The sequence below is a fragment of the Odontomachus brunneus genome, unplaced genomic scaffold (genome assembly GCF_010583005.1).
Source record: "Odontomachus brunneus isolate Ranch 3 - 2012 unplaced genomic scaffold, Obru_v1 Obru_scaffold_205, whole genome shotgun sequence".
In the NCBI taxonomy this organism is placed as follows: domain Eukaryota; kingdom Metazoa; phylum Arthropoda; class Insecta; order Hymenoptera; family Formicidae; genus Odontomachus; species Odontomachus brunneus.
The window spans coordinates 538,888-555,790 of NW_022639655.1; the positions used below are offsets into that span (position 1 = coordinate 538,888).

Sequence of the window (16,903 nt, forward strand, 5' to 3'; positions counted from 1 at the left end):
ATATATATATATATATATATATATATATATATATATATATATATATGTGTGTGTGTGTAACTAAATATAGAGTATAATCGTATATTGTTTTGAGTGTAACGTCCAAAAAATAAAAAATAAAAATAGATCTTGATGTCTCCTGAAATTGATTTGTCAGCAGTATCACAAACCGTTTTTAGTTTCTAATCATTAATCAATTAATCGCATTAATCAATTCTGAATAACCAACGTTAATTTTGAAACGTCAATTTCTGCTTTAGGGTTTTATTTTATGCATTTAAAGCTGTCGATTAGTGAAAAACAACTTTGATTTACATTTTAAAGCCTGCAAGTTGAACAATTTCCTTGAAATATGGGATAAAATATTTATGGTCATCTTCGACTTATATATGCTAATATTTTGTTTCTATAACAGATTTGGCTTACTTAGGTGAATAAAGAGCGAAATGATATTGCTAATTAATTTTGGCATGGCATGTGTGTTGAAAGAATCTCAATCTGTGTGTGTGATGCTGAAATCGCACGATAAAGGGACTTCGTTTTGTTTGAAAACGCAAACTTCAGTTACAGTTAAAATAGTGAAAAATACAAAAGTATAAATGGATCTAATTTGCAATTAAATCACTCATGCTATCTTCATGAAACGCACGAATGAAGTAATCTAACGTAAGCCGAGGGTAGATTATTCACTCTACTGCGCAGAGAGAATCTAGCAGGAAGGAAAACGAGATAAACCTATATTATTCTTGCCAGGCCGTAATTAAGTGTGAAACTTACGACGACTCCCGGTCAGTCAACCCGTTGCAAAAAGTAATGAAAGTCGCGGATGAATGTGCAATCTACTGACCTAAATCGCGAGCTGTAAAGTAGCAACAACACAGTAGACAGAATTATCTTGCGTAATAGCTCGACGAATCGAATAGGCGAAGTAAAGCAATAATGGCCTGGTTTATACTTGATACGCGTACTAAATAACTTTCTATTAAATAATCTTAATATCGACGATGTATATAAACAACGATATATTAAACTGATATAATACTCATCGATAAAATGTATTGTATCGATAAATGCGTCGTCGTTGATATGCATTATCTTGCGTAATAGCTCGACGAATCGAATAGGCGAAGTAAAGCAATAATGGCCTGGTTTACACTTGATACGCGTACTAAATAACTTTCTATTAAATAATCTTAATATCGACGATGTATTTAAACAACGATATATTAAACTAATATAATACTCATCAATAAAACGTATTGTATCGATAAATGCGTCGTCATTGATATGCATTGTCAATATTAAGATTATTTAATAGAAAGTTACTATTTATTAGGTGTACAACTTTGCTTCCGCCGTTTTTTTTTCCGAAATTCGAGGCTTTATTGTAAAAAACTGGTTATACATTTATGATTCAAAGTATTGTCCATCGCTGGCCATTACTTTCTCCCATCTTTCGGGCAACGTACGAATCCCGCATCGAAAAAACTGGTCATCTTTTGAGGCGATCCACGAATCGATCCAATTTTTTACTTCTTCATAAGACCGGAAGTTTTGGTCAGCCAGGCCGTGTGTCATTGATCGAAACAAGTGATAGAGGGAGCAACGTCTGGAGAATACGACGGGTGGGGTAGGATTTCCCATTTCAACGTTTCCAAGTATGTCTTGACCACTTTCGCAACATGGGGTCGAGCATTGTCATGCTGCAAAATCACTTTATCGTGTCTCTCGTTGTATTGTGGCCGTTTGTCTTTTAATGCTCGGCTCAAACGCATCAATTGCGTTCGATACCGATCGCCTATGATTGTTTCAGTCGGTTTTAACAGCTCATAATACACTACGCCGAGCTGGTCCCACCAAATACAGAGAATGACCTTGGAGCCGTGAATATTCAGTTTGGCCGTCGACGTGGAAGCATGGCCGGGAACTCCCCATGATTTTCTGCGCTTGGGGTTATCGTAATGAACCCATTTTTCGTCCCCCGTCACAATGCGATGCAGAAATCCCTTTCGTCTTTGCCTTTCAAGCAGCTGTTCACAACCAAACAACATCTCTCGGCTTCATTTCGTACGGCACCCAATTTCCTTGCTTCTGAATCATTCCCATGGCTTTGAGGCGTTTTGAAATGGCTTGTTGAGTCACTCCCAATGATCGTGCCAATTCTTCTTGATTTTGACACGAGTCTTGATCAAGTAATGCCTCCAATTCTGCATCTTCGAAAACCTTCTCTCTTCCACCGCTATGCCGGTCTTCGACGTCAAAATCATCGTCCTTGAAGCGTTGAAACCACTCACGACACGTTCTTTCACTAATAGCGGCCTCACCATAAGTATTTGAGAGCATTCGATGAACCTCAGCAGCATATTTCTTCACATTGAAGCAGAAAAATAAAACCTCCCGCAAATGACGAGAATTTAGCTCATAAACTGACATTTTCAATCGAGAATAACTTTATGATGCAGACACAAATCGACTAATGTTTCTATGGGGTTATGTTGACAGATGCCCAAGTTTATTGTATGACGTCTATGATCTATTTATTTCGACCACCACTTACCGCTAAAGCCATCTATAGGAAAACGGCGGAAGCAAAGTTGTACACCTAATCAAGTACGACCAGGCCATTATTACTTTACTTCGCCTATTCGATTCAAGTGCACGATGTAAACCAAACCAAAGAGTAGGGTGCAGATACTTGCACCATACTCGCCATATACATTTTCCAATTTAATTCATGATCTCATATAAGTGATAATGTATATTTATGCTTGATACTTGTGCCAAATTATATTTATTTAGGATTCAAATTTAAGATACAAAGGATTCAAAGGATTATTTAGGTCATTAAAAAGCATTGTTAAAATAATAAATTGTTATATTACTTTCAATTAATTATTTACAAATTAACCAAGTGAACGTCACTAATAGTAAATACATTTGATTACATTAATTTTGCATTTGTAAATACATGTTGGAAGCATAATGCATTCTTGAAAAGAATTGTTTATGATATTGTGAATATGAATCGTAAGAGTTGACAAAACTCTTAATTGTAACAACATTTTTGCTGTTAGAGAAGATCTTCTTTTCCAAGGTATTGCAGTTTCAGTCCGCATACGGGTGTGACTACATTTGTTCGCTTCGAAGCAACCTACAGTGACAATGGTCGCGGCCAACTATTACGGCTGCCAGCGAAATTCAATCTGCGACAAAATCGTTAAGTGCCAACTCTTACGAGCGTTCGAGGAATAAAAGGTATCACGGGATTCCATAAAGAACCGGCCGCGTTTATACCCGTTTGAGCATCGGGTACTTGTGATGAACAAAAAGAAAGAGGAAATGAACGTCAATAGACACATAAATAACTAGACAAAAGTGAGCGTAAAAGGAGAGAAAGGAGAAGGGCGTTTTATTTGAAGAAAGTCTGATTAAAAATTAATTCTCTACATTTTGTACATTTTGTGCGGTGTATGTGCATGCGTATTGAATCAATTTAATTCTTATTTACTAAATTGGTGTTCATCAATAAATTTTGAAACATGTATGCTCTAATCAAAAATAAATCCTTAAATCCAGAGAGACGTGATATGCTTTGGTAACTTTACTGCTGGCTGCAGAATTTGCACTACATAACATCTCAGTTGTGTGCACGTGTGCATTGCATCGCAATATAAATGCGTATAACAAAGGTAATCGCGCGCAGTTTTTACAGATGGTATCCAACTCCAACCTGGAATAATTTTATTTTAGTATCTTATGCTTGATTAAAAAATAAATGCTTGCTTATAATAAATTTAACAATATATCATAACAAGAATAAATATTCCAAAATTATCCAGGAAACATAAGAAATCTTAATGAATAGAAAAGTAAACTGTGCAATAAATAAATGTTTATAATTTCGAATATGTATATAATGATGAAAAAGTCTTGTTATCATTCGCTTCAATGAAATTTTTTTATCACATACGTATCATTTATTATGTCGCCGTCACTTAATTTTAACTTGCATTTTATATATTACCTAATTTGAAGTCGCGTTAAAAGTCGATTTAAATATGGTGTAGATAAATAAATTTCTGTAATTAACTTTAATTAAGTGCCAATCAAATTTAATAACCAGTAGATATCTCTTAAATTTGACAAAATTATATTTAACGTAATGTCATTTAATTTACGTGCGCTTCAAATATGTAGTATATGCATAAGTATGAATTGAAATTATTCATGCAGACACACATTCTGTTTCACGGAAGGGTCATAATTAATTAAATAAATTCTCTCCAACTAGTTTCTCGAAACATTCTACGGAAGTTTATAAATTTTGCACGAGAATGTGTCACTCGATGTTCCCGCGAGCGTAATTTCTTTTGATCAATGTGTCGTTAAGTCGCGTCGTCGGCTCCTATTTCATCTTTAATCCGTCGCGATTAATCATATTTACAAAGGACTGTGAAAATAATTGCCGTCGCTGCGAAACAAGTAACGGTTCGCGCTGGGTGCTTCTTTCCCTCTCGCTAGCCGAGATAGAAACTCTCCTCTCCAGGTGTAATTAATGTAAATAAGAAACTTAGGCAACTGTACGGACGAGACGCTTCATTCCTCTCCTCGTATTTCCACCTTCGTCCTTTCTATATCACGTTCTTGCAGAGTGCCAACCGGCACCTGCGTCACTCGGCATGCAGAAATAGCAACTGCCGCGTTTCGTGGTAAAATTTTGACGGATTTACGGGCGGTATTGTGCCCGAACGAAAAGTACTCGGGACGTTTTATTTGCGTTCTAGTGCGAGAAGCGGCAAACTTTCTTTCCCGGCTAGACACGCATCTCAACGCGCTCGCCATTAAAGAAGTGTAATGTGGCGGTGCTTTCGGAAGAACACGCAGACAAAACCGTGCAACGCTATTTACATACCTGCTTTTTGCCACAAGTATTCTACTCACATGCGAGGTATTTAATAAACTACGATATACCTTTTAGGAGAATTTTTCCGTTTTTCTTCTTTTTCTTTTTGTTTTTCGTATATTGTGTACGTAATACTTCAGATTACCGTAGGTGACAGAAATATCTGTCAATAATATTCTGCGATAAAATATTTGCTAAGCTCGCTGTTTTATTTTCTTCTTTTTTTATATTGTAAATTTCCATTATATCTGTATTCAGATTGAACGACATAACAATGATCGACGGATGGATAGAAATGGAAAAAAAGTTTGAAGAGCTTTTGTACTGGACAGCTGATTTATATATCAATGCAATAGTGAGCGCAGAATTTATGTGAGATGAAGCTCATTCTAATGTAATAGTGCGATAAATTGGCCTCGCGCTACCCTTTCGACCAAATGACCGGAATTTACGTACATGAGCGGACTAACAGAATTGTCAGGCACCAACGCGTATGATTAACAAAATTGATTTACTAATTAATACCTCTCGAATACATGTTCCATATTCATAAGCTTCTGCCAACAAACTTTCAACGTTCGACGCCATTTACTGGAGCAAATGGACGTGCTTGTAGATAGTAATTAGAAATTTACTATACAGAATATATATCAAAAGTTCTACTTACAATTTCGCAATGTGACAATAATGAATACGAACTTTATATAATATACTAATATTCATCAACTCTTCAATATATGTTAAAATAAAAAAAGAAATTGTGTTCTTTAATGTATTTTAAAATCTTTAAAATTGTTTTATTATTAAGATTATTCCAATTTTATTATTTTCTCTGCAAGTAAAAAAAAAATATTTTGCTTCAATTAGTTAAGATTTAACATAAATAAACTTTTATTTATTATTTTTCTTTTTTTACTTTATAAGTGGTAATATAGACTACGACTCAATGTATATAGACAATATGAGGAAGTATAGAGAAGAGATAAGAGAGAAGGTAAGAAAGAAGGGCGCTCGTAACCTGCAGGCATGAGTCTTATAAAAGCGGCCAAAGTAATATTACGTGTCGTTATTAAGGAAGCTTTCGAGCGACATGAGTACCGGCGCCGTGAAACTCGCAATCACGCCTTGAGAACTTACTTTTGCAAATGCGGGAACGTGTGGTTGTGGTAATTTCGGCAGAGTTAAGCCCGCTTTCGCGATTCCAAGCTCCATCGGCCTCGCGGCAGGATTACTTGTATGTAACGTGTAATTTATCCCACCGAAACCGCCTAGCTGCAGCTGCAAACCTGTAAAGTACGTTAATTGCGTTACGCTATTCGCTGCGCGGGGAAAGAGTTGTTAAACAAACGAAACCTTAAGCGTAATCAGCACATAGGCTGCCAGAAAGGTTTGCATTAAAGAGCGCGTACAGAGATAATTTTAAAAGCATATATTGATGCTGTTTGAGGTGATTCTAATCAGGAATTGTATCTATGTAAAATTACACAATTATTTCACAAACACGTTAAAACAGAATGTAATCTCTTGTGTAAATTTTACATAGTAAATTAAAAGAAATATATATAAGCACAGTTTTTAATTGAATGAAAAATAAGCTAGAAAATAGTAAATGTTCAGAAATTTTGGTTGTACAGTACTATTCAATATTTGTCCTATAGCCAATATTTGTAATATTGCCTGAATTTTACACAATTTAATCGACGCTTGTTTTGACAGTAACTAACCAGTGAAATTAGTCAATTTCTAGATACAATTATTATTAAGTTCTAATTCATTCTTATTTTTATATTTAATTCTTATTTTTAATTCTTATTATTCTTATGTTTAATTCTTATATTTCTATTGCTAACATTATATACACTGAACCTATTGTTAATATTAAACTAAATACCGTTACCCGCTATAAATTTTAAATTAGCCTAATGTTTTGCTTGGGAATGTTACAAGTTTTTACTGGATTTATTTATTCAATCTAGCTATAAATTACTAATCTATTTGACCTTACTAGCATCTGACTTTGATTTAGAAAATACCTTTTTAAGATTTATTAAAAATCTATTAAAATTTTGAATTATTTATATATTAGCCAATAATTAATCGGTTTTATCTCAATATGGTTTTCTTAATCATTTGTTTAATAATTACTGTCTATATAATACCTAAATGATAAGAATCGCATAGTTTTTTATATGAGACCAAATTTTCCCGGAAATTTTTCTACTCGGATAATATCCTTTGCGCATTGTCGAAAAGTTGATAATAAATTTTATGAAATTTCATAATTTTGCACACAAAATTTAATTTCATAATCTAAATCAATGATAGTTTCTTTTCTATTATATATCATATAAATATTATAAATACTAAAGTAGTTTCTTCAATTTACATGAAGCAACCTTCGCCGTTCAGATTTGAAAGAAGGATCTCAAAGATAAATACTTGCTAAATTGAAACACGTGAAATTATTTCGTTAGTCAACTAAATCCCGATACAATTTCGATGAAATTTTATTGTTGGTCTTCAACGAAATTCATGTTGCGCGACATATAGCTATGTTATGGCTTCACGCCAGGACTAAAGATGTAAAACTTGCTTGGCGCACAGCTGAGAGTGTAGCTAAGATACCTGTGGGGTACCAAGGATTTCTTGCCTCTTGAGTTTGTCGTAATTGTTCCATACGATGTAAACTTTGACCCAGGTTCAAAGTTGGTATGCTCGCAGGCATGTCCGTCGTCATGCCACCAGGTATGCTCGTTGACATGCTACCAGTTATGCTTCCAGATATACTATCGGGTATACTTGCAGTGAGACTGTTTGGTATGTTCGCCATGAAGTCCATAGGTAAATTCATTTCTGCAGCAAGTAATCAAATAGTGAACAAGAGATTTTACTGACACAACGGAACATTGATGTCATCGAAACATTTCTCTGACAGAGCAATATTGAACCCCTGAACATTAACATTACGTAAATGTCGATAAACCGTGTGTTAAGATCTTATTCTCTATATTCAAATATGAGCAATGTCAGAGTTAGATATTAGTTTCTTTTATCGCGCAAATAAAAGTTGCCTGCATTTGTGACATCTTGATCTGATAATTCTTATAGAAAGACAACCTAGCGTAAAGCAACTGAATTACTAAAATACATAAATTTGTAAAATATTATTGAAACGTAACACTTGCACAGTAATATACAAAGACATATGTCACTCTGTCCAACGTAACTTTTCAGAGTGATGTGATATGAGAAGAGAAAGATATTTAGCTCACTCGAATTCTTCATATTCATCGTCAGGTAAGCTACAGCGATATATCATACCTAGCGGCATATTGTTACTCGTCGACCAGTCGGATGTTATTGTAAATTTTGCGGGTAATATTTCGGGAATATTGTGTTTTGTCAGCAATGGCCAAGAAATAGCAGAGGCAGATGCGACTGATGTACTTGGCAAAATGAGTTTCATCTTTCCACTCGGAGACAACGGAGCATAACTGGACAATGTTTCCGGATGCGAGAATTGCTGCAGAGACCAGCCATGTTTAAGTACTTCGGGCAACGCGTTGTTTGCGAAGGAGTTTTGAATGCCGCTCTTCAGCATGCCCTTCTGCTCTCCAGAGAGCATATAGTCTAACATGGGACTTTGGTTATCGGTCTTCATGTTGTTCTTTGACACTTCCGGCATTAAGTATTTCAAGTTGTGCTCATCGATCTTCAAGCTACTCTTTGGTGTTTCTGGATGCGGGTAAGTATGGATCTGGCTCTTCAATTGATTTTGGGAAATGAAAGGAGACGCCACAACAGCTCCATATTTAGTAGCATGAAAGTGAATCGGCTCAAGAGTGCTAAACAGAAGAAATTATAATTTAAATGTACAAATTTAAATGTGCTAGAGTACTATTTGGTAAATTAATTTGATAATAAATCATTTTTCCTTATCTTTTCCAAAATTATTAATGCGTTTGTTCAATATCGCATTACAAATTATATCATTGTAGTAATGACAATTTCTAGACAGGGGCATATAAAGAAAACTAACAAAAAGAAGTAATATATTACTCTCTCAGATGAATACGCAATTATATTGTTTATAAGGACATTTAAAAAGAGGATTTACCGCTAGTGTGGAATAAGACATCGGAAGATGTCCACTAATAAGATGTATTTAAAAGTAATTATTGTTTTATAAACATTTTAATTTCAAAATTCATAATATAATTAAAAATTATGAATACTAGAAAGCCAATTATACAACAAATTAATAAGTTTGAAATAACGGTTTTAGAACAATATTAATTATATTAATCTTAGAAACAAAGGACTGCGATATGATGCTATTTGAATGACGATCTTTGTTAATCAAATAGTTTGACATATTTATATCTATTTACATCAATAATATCGTAACCAATTGACAAATAATAAAGCTCGGTCACAGTTATTACGTACTTTTTGACGGATGGCATTATTGGTGTCATTGTAGCCATGACAGGTGAATTAGGCTTGGTTGCAAAATTCGTTAAGATATGACCTACAATTGAGGATTGGTTTGTGCTATGTGAGATTGATGGCACAGTTGTAACAGCGTTGCTGGACATGGTTGACGAGCTGTCAACTAGCTAAAAGTAACGGTAAATATACAGATCGTTAGGAACTTACGTTAGAAAAAAATATTTACTCTAGAACACAACTGGAAAATTCGTGTGACCGAAATTTGATATAATAAATTACGAATGCAAAATGTTATTATTAAGTCTAATGAATTTAGCAATAAATAATGCACAAAAGTTAATTATACGCAAGACCCACTAAAAAGTAATAACATATATATAACGCAAAAAAGTTATGTATAATTAGTATTGTCCCATTAATATACATAAACGTAAATTTATTGTGAAATTATGCCACGGTAGAATTATATATCATAAAACCAAAGTGTTTATGAGTGAATTTCCGAATGGTAATATAATAAATAAATACACGTAATGTAAACTTGATAAGACTGATAGAGGTTTGTAGCGGTATTCATTTGCGATTATAATTACGCGCTGTGAAACAAATATCTGAAAATTTTCAAATATATTTCGCCCTTGGCCGAATATCAAATTCAGCGAGTGAAATTAAATTCTAGCCCGTATTTTACCATATTTAAAATGCCAAAGATATCAAGGATTAAGAATTCTCTCACCGTATTGCATTTGCCGCTTAACGTTGAAATAGCGGACTGTGAAGTCGATGCTGAGCCAAGTTTCATCTTGAAAGCGTCTGATAAATGCATTTCGCTTATACCGGAAGAAACAGGAGATGTAGGAGAGGTAGATCCGTGATTGGCGACGGGCGTAGGCAGCGGCATTGCAGGCATTTCGGCGTTTAATGCGGCAAGATGCTTGGAGGACGAAACCACCGGCATGGAGGGCAATTCGTGCGGATGATTATCTGCGACGCAAGATATCATCAGTGAATTGCCGTGAATTGACGTGATCAGTCAATTTGAATTGCCGCCAATTAAGAATTTCTTGGTATATAAACAAAGCAACTTTAGTATATTGCCATTTTAACGAAATGTTTATATTTTAATAGAAAATTCAATATTAAATTGCAAAATTTTGAATTAAAATAATTAAGGCAGAGTACTAAAATTTAAAAAAGAGAATATCGTACTGTTTATTCATCTCGTTACTCATGTATTATTTAAAATTGTATTTTTTCCAATCTTGTTTTTGCAAAAGAGAGAGTTGTGTGCAACATTTACAAACTTTACAAAAATTTAACACTAAAAATTACTAAGAAATTTGCAGTAATTGATTTGCAGTAAATGATAGCATTTCAATAATTTGGCCAGTACTTAGTTATTGGTTAATGAATTATTATGATTATGAAATATATACGTTTACAACAGCTTATGCTGAAATAAATGAGATAAAGTAAACCAACGTTAGATCATATCGTTTAAATAATAAAAAAATCACTAATTAGTTTATTGTGCAATTGCATCTTTTCACTTTGTATGTGTGTGGTTCTGATCTTTTATAGCAATCATTCATTCTTCTTTTAAATCGCACTATTCGATGCTTGACATCAATGATTTAACAGAAACTAATGACGCCAATAAATTCTGGTAATATCTTTGTATGAGCTATGCTTATATATTCTTATGTCGTTAAAAATATTATAAAACATCATAAATATACTTAATAGCAAATGTTATAAACAATGCAGCAACAATCGAAAGAGAGAGACGACAGATATTTATGTAATATATTAGCGTACGAATGATGCCATGGTTATTGAATTTTTCCTGAATATTATAATAAATATAATAAGTTAGTTAAAAAACTATAACGTGTAAAATAATTCATAATAATCATGAGAAAATTAGAGCTTATCTTTTTCGTAATCAAAAGTTTTAAATTATTTTCGTGAGAAATGCAGATATTATTTTTAGAAAATATACATATAGCATCCAAAAAAATAAATAGGACACGGTTGACGAGTTCATAGTATATTCTGAGGATGATACGAAAAATAATATACTACGAGAAATATTCTGGAGTGACAAATTTCAGTACTAGATTCTTATTATTGTCAATATTACTTATTACTGATCACTGATATAAAATTATCTTGAAATACTAAATTAAAAGTTATATTATTATATTACTTTGAAATTCTAATAACTCAATAATTTGTTCAAAATCGTTAGCCACTATTAATAAAACTACTGAGCAGTAGTAATCTATTACTAACCAGTCAATAATACTTTTCTGGAAGGATATTTAATCATTGCAACTTTAAATATTGAAATACTTGGGAGAAAATACACTACGAGCTGTATATTTAAATCACTAAAAATTATTAACAGCATTGCTTTTAATACTCCAAAAAAATAAAATTAATCATTAATTCAGTAATATTAAAATTCTATAAAGAGAACCTACCATATTCCATGTACATTGTAGGCTCCCCGTAGAACACAGCTTGTGCGTCTTTCTGTCGCCCGTACGAATCGATCGGTTTACTGTAAGGATCATCTCGATAAAACTTGATTGATTTGGAAATGGCCGGAAAATCGACGTAAGTCGTTTGCTTCTGGTACGGTGCTTGTTCACTTAGAGGTGACTGTCCGTGAAATAAGTTTTTAAACGGCGTTTCAGGCGTTAACAATTGTTTTCTAAACGGTGTTTGACTTCTATACGTTGACGCTTGTTCCTCGAAGATCTCCTCCGAAGCAAGCGACGCGCTTTGTCCTTCGAAGGGGCTGTTTCTGAAGACTGCTCGTTCTCCGTGCAACTCATGATCCTTCAGAAGCGCGTTTCTGAACAATGGTTCGTCTTTGAACGCTCTTACCATGTGAAATAAATTCTGCTTGAGCGGTTGTTGGCGAAAAATTGAATAGCCAGACGGGTAGGTGCTTCGTTCTTTCAAGGATGCCTCGTGAAATGCTTGTTGGTTGATAGGTTGGTCTCTCACTGGTACATCGGACAATATTTGCTGACCAATTATCTTGTCGATAAATGATTGACCGTGAAAGAAATTTCGTGGACGAGTTTTGTGATATGATATGACGTCCGTATTAAAGGAAACGACGTCTCTCTTACTTCTGTACGCTCCGGCGATTACCACTGTCATTGCGATGATGATAACCTGAAGCAAAAACACACTGACCTTTAGAAATATCCTGATTGCTTGGAGGATTTCTATAGGAGACTCACCGAGTGTCGTGTCTGGCACATCATAGATGATTGTCCTATTTGCAAACGAATATATATTTCCTAAATTAAAGGATAACAGTACAATTGTTATTCTCACTAATATAAACGACGATAATAACTCGATGCAGCTGCCACAGAAAGTGTGAGTGATTCGGAACGACAGTCTTATATAGGATCGATGATCTTACTTCCAGTTCTACATCTTTCCATTACTGTGATTTGAGACTAAACTGGTAAAACATGTACTCGTCACCTTTCTCCTCTTCAGATTCAGAGTGCAAATATATTATTACTTTCCTACAACAATGCTACCATATATTAAAGGATCTTTAATTAAATGTTCGACAAATAATAGAAAAATTCTTTAAGTTTAATTTACATATTTAACAATATTATTTCGTCCTTATGCCTAAACTCTGATTTTTTAAATATTATGATAAAGACACGTAGGTAAAATTATTTATTTATTTATTTATTAAAGTCAATACATCTTAAACATAATAATTTTTATTAACGAAAGAAAATCTTCTAAATATAAAGTAAAAATATCGATAAAACTTTGATTATCGACAGTAATTTAGATTCTATATAAAATATAGAAGATGGAGAACATAAAATAAAAAAAAAATAAATATGATTAGTAAATATAAAAATTAAATAAAAAGTTAAATAAAATAAAATAGAAAACCTAAGTATATAAAGCATTCATATATAAAATCGTATTTATTAATAAACATTTAAATTTAATTAAAGTAATATTAAAATATTGATAAATATTGATAAAAGTATTATTAAAATATTGATAAATATTGATAAAAGCTGAGAATATGTCCGCCACTATATATAATCTATCAATGTCAAAATTTAGACCATATATACACACAGAGAAATTTCATTCTATTACTAGAAAAGCGATCGCAGTTCATTTACTTTTTTAAATAATGGTTATCTTCAACAAAAAATATTTTCTTGATAATAATTTTAAAATACATTTATTACAAATTTTAGAAAAGTTCATTACCATACACTTAAAAGAAGAGTTTATTCTTTTTACAAGAATATAATAAAACTTTATCAAAGAAAAAGGTGATTTAACTCTATATAGTAAACAAACCAAATTTTTGCTTTAACTTAACATATTCGGCTGGAACGCTAAACTTACTAAGATTTAAAATGTCTTGTGTAAATTTATTACTTATGACGAACTTATGAAATACTTGAAATAATATTATTGAAACAAACAATATTAATTTCAACGCGGTATGTCTTTTTTGTATATAGTGTTCAATGCAACATAAAAAAAAGAACCTTCTTAAAGGTTTGGACAGAACATTAAATTGTATTGGCTCTAATATATTCGGTATATTTTATGTTAACGTTACATATTATAATAATACTAGATAATACGAGAAATTAGTATGTCTTAATTGACACAATCTAACTATACTTCTTTCTTGATTGAGAGTATCTAAAATGTATATTTGATAATATAAAATTTCAAAATGACTTTACGAGGATAACTCTCCGTTGTGCGCGTTCGCAAGAGAAGCGGAAGCACAGCAAAAGAGAAACTGCGCTCGCTACGTCTCGCTGCGTCTTAAATGCAGATGCAAAAAGGAACGAAGCCCACTCCAGCGTCCTTCGAGGAAAATTGCTCGCAATGGAGGAAGCCAATTGCAAAGGTTGCCCTTTACGCACAGATGAATGAATTACGGCACGAAGAATATAATTTCAAAAGAACTCGTTTTCCGCTAGCTCTTTTGGCTTTCACCCGGGAGACAAATCGGCAGGGACAAAAGGGATGGGGTGTATAGGAGTTCACGGGGCTCTGAAATTACGAAATGGGGAACAAACGCGAGAAAAAAGTCAAGTATGTCTTTTCCGAACGACGAAAAACTTATCTGCATCTCAATGCTCGTGCAAAGTTTACTTCGTGCCTTGTGGATGCGGATTGGTGCTTTACTCGCAGTAAGTCGACGAAGCGATAATTGCCATGCCAGAGAAACGAGATAATCGTTCAAGCGCCTTCTACTCGTTTCCTTCTTCCTCTGTGCTACTTTTCGAAAAGATATATTTGCTATTTATATATTCAGTACTTATCTTATATATAGTTAAAGTTGGGAAGTTTTAGATTTTGTTTTTCTTCTTAAAACTTGTCGGTGAGGAGATCGCGTAAGCATATGCACGTATAAACATATAGCATAAAATTAAACATCAATTTATATTCATGATATTCATGATACGTTTATTTACTATTTTTGATTAGAAGAAATTGGGTCCATAGTTGAACCAAGGTTCATATTGGCGGTAGATTTTATGTATTTATTTTATATTACTAATAATGAAAGAAACAATGGACACGAAATCTCAAAATGTTTTTTTCATTCAGATGTTTTTGTAAGTCTCATTAAAATCGAAATAATATTACAGTTTAATAGTAGAGAAAACTGATTTAGGAATTTCAATAAGACAAAAATTTATTAAAAAGGAAAACATTTATTTAAATTTTAGTAAACTGTTTGTGTGTCTTCTTTTATATATAAGTGCAAACACATTTCTTCTTTTAATAAACAGATAATTCACTTATTTAAATGAAATAGTTCTTATTATCAAATAAATCATTTATTAAATATAAAATAATATTTCGTCTAAATTAAAACATATTTACTACCAGATAACATATCTTTTTTTATTTCAACTCTTTTTAATTGGAATTCTATTTATTACCTTTTTTTTATTGCGTCGTTATTAAGGAAATGCCAAACTTTGTCGACAAAATACTGTGGGATGTTCTTTTAGGATAGTAAGATGATGTTTATTAAAAGAGAAATCATTGCTTCCACATAAATTAATTTATTCGATACAAGTGATATTAGCCGGGAATCGACTTCGCTTTATTTGAACTTGATACCTCTCGACGCTTTCACTTGCTCTCTTTTTCTATACGTGACGACTATATGTCTTCGTCCCAACTTTAACTCCAATTCTCTTGTATTTGCTTTTACAAAACTTTATATTGCATCTATTGCTTTGTCTTTAATCATGTGATATCCGTATGATATCAATATAATTACACTGATAAATATAAGAGATTAATACAAAAACAAAATGATATAAATAAGATTATACATGTTGTTATAAGCGTTATGTTTATGATTGCTAATTTAAAAATTTTTAAATTACAATATTAACTTTCCTCTGCAAAGTTTACGTCGTATTGGTTGCACAGAATTACAAATGTTTTTACGAAAATACGTGTAACAATGAATTGGAATATTGTTCAATATATGCGACGAAAATAATTCAAAATTAAAAAATTAACATCTCGAGCTCTCTGTCGGTTGGAGTAAATATTTACTTGATATAAAAGTTTTATAGCTTATACCACGTATGTGTTTGTATTGCTAACAAAAATTTCGATGATCATTTCTATATTTTCATAACTGAATGCAGAAACTTAAAAGTATACGAAAATTTTGCAGAAGCATTTCATTTATATGCGTCGTTATATTTTCTGCTAAAATGGATTAAACAAAACAGCGTACATTTATATAGGATCTATTTAAACAAGAAATACCAGGAGGGTAGTGTGATCGTGTTAGTGAGGATTGTCTCTACGTTGTCGACACCTTTTAACGTTCATTATCCAGTTCGGCATCTCCTTCAAGGTATTGTCAATAATTTTGCCTGATATCTGAATTAAATGCATTTCATTAATAACTTATATCTTATTTGAGAAATTCCCTTTCCGCTTTAGCAAAGATCAAAATCAGATTTTGGTTTAGTAATGTTTTACATTATATCATTTCACTTTGATTTATAAATGTATCTCATATTATCTATATATATTTCCAAAATACCGTTTACAATTTGTAATAGAGCGTAAATTAATAAAATAACTTAAATGTTATTAATAATATTCAAAAAAGTAATAAAATGTCTTTTTAAGTATTTTTATTCAAGTATGTTTTTGGAGAAATAATCAAATTATACTCTGAAAAGTATTTACTTTCTTTAAATATACTATTTCTCATTTTTGATAGGTTTTAAAAATAAAATTTTAAACAAAATTTTAAAATTAAAAATATCTTTTAAATGCAATCTTCTCTCTTTCTCTCTCTCTCTCTCTCTCTCTCTCTCTCTCTCTCTCTTTCTCTCTCTAAAGATTTTATATTTTTATAAATTTATTTCCTAAATTTCAATAAATATTAATTATAATGAAGTAAACTGAAATTCGATTAAAGTATATATATATATATATATATATATATTTTTTTTTTTTTTTTTT

At 32.3% G+C, this 16,903-nt stretch overlaps 1 protein-coding gene across 1 annotated transcript; it reads right to left on the minus strand.

Moving 5' to 3' along the window:
• Window positions 1-3,467: 3,467 nt before the first annotated feature.
• LOC116852193 lies at window positions 3,468-12,767 on the minus strand. The gene is made up of 8 exons (XM_032832279.1): window positions 12,616-12,767; window positions 11,842-12,547; window positions 10,092-10,339; window positions 9,353-9,522; window positions 8,225-8,748; window positions 7,529-7,756; window positions 6,041-6,189; window positions 3,468-3,730 (listed from the first exon to the last, which is right to left on the minus strand). The coding sequence occupies exons 1-8, from the start codon at window positions 12,637-12,639 to the stop codon at window positions 3,707-3,709; spliced, it is 2,073 nt and encodes a 690-aa protein (XP_032688170.1). The 5' UTR covers window positions 12,640-12,767; the 3' UTR covers window positions 3,468-3,706.
• Between the last annotated feature and the right edge of the window lie 4,136 nt (window positions 12,768-16,903).

Excerpts from the sequence above, each read along its gene's own strand:
- LOC116852193 (XM_032832279.1), bottom strand. The coding sequence starts at position 12,639 with ATGATGTGCCAGACACGACACTCG. Across the intron at positions 10,340-11,841 it reads TACAATGTACATGGAATATG|ATAATCATCCGCACGAATTG; the intron begins GTAGGTTCTCTT and ends CTTGCGTCGCAG. Across the intron at positions 9,523-10,091 it reads TAAGCGGCAAATGCAATACG|CTAGTTGACAGCTCGTCAAC; the intron begins GTGAGAGAATTC and ends CGTTACTTTTAG.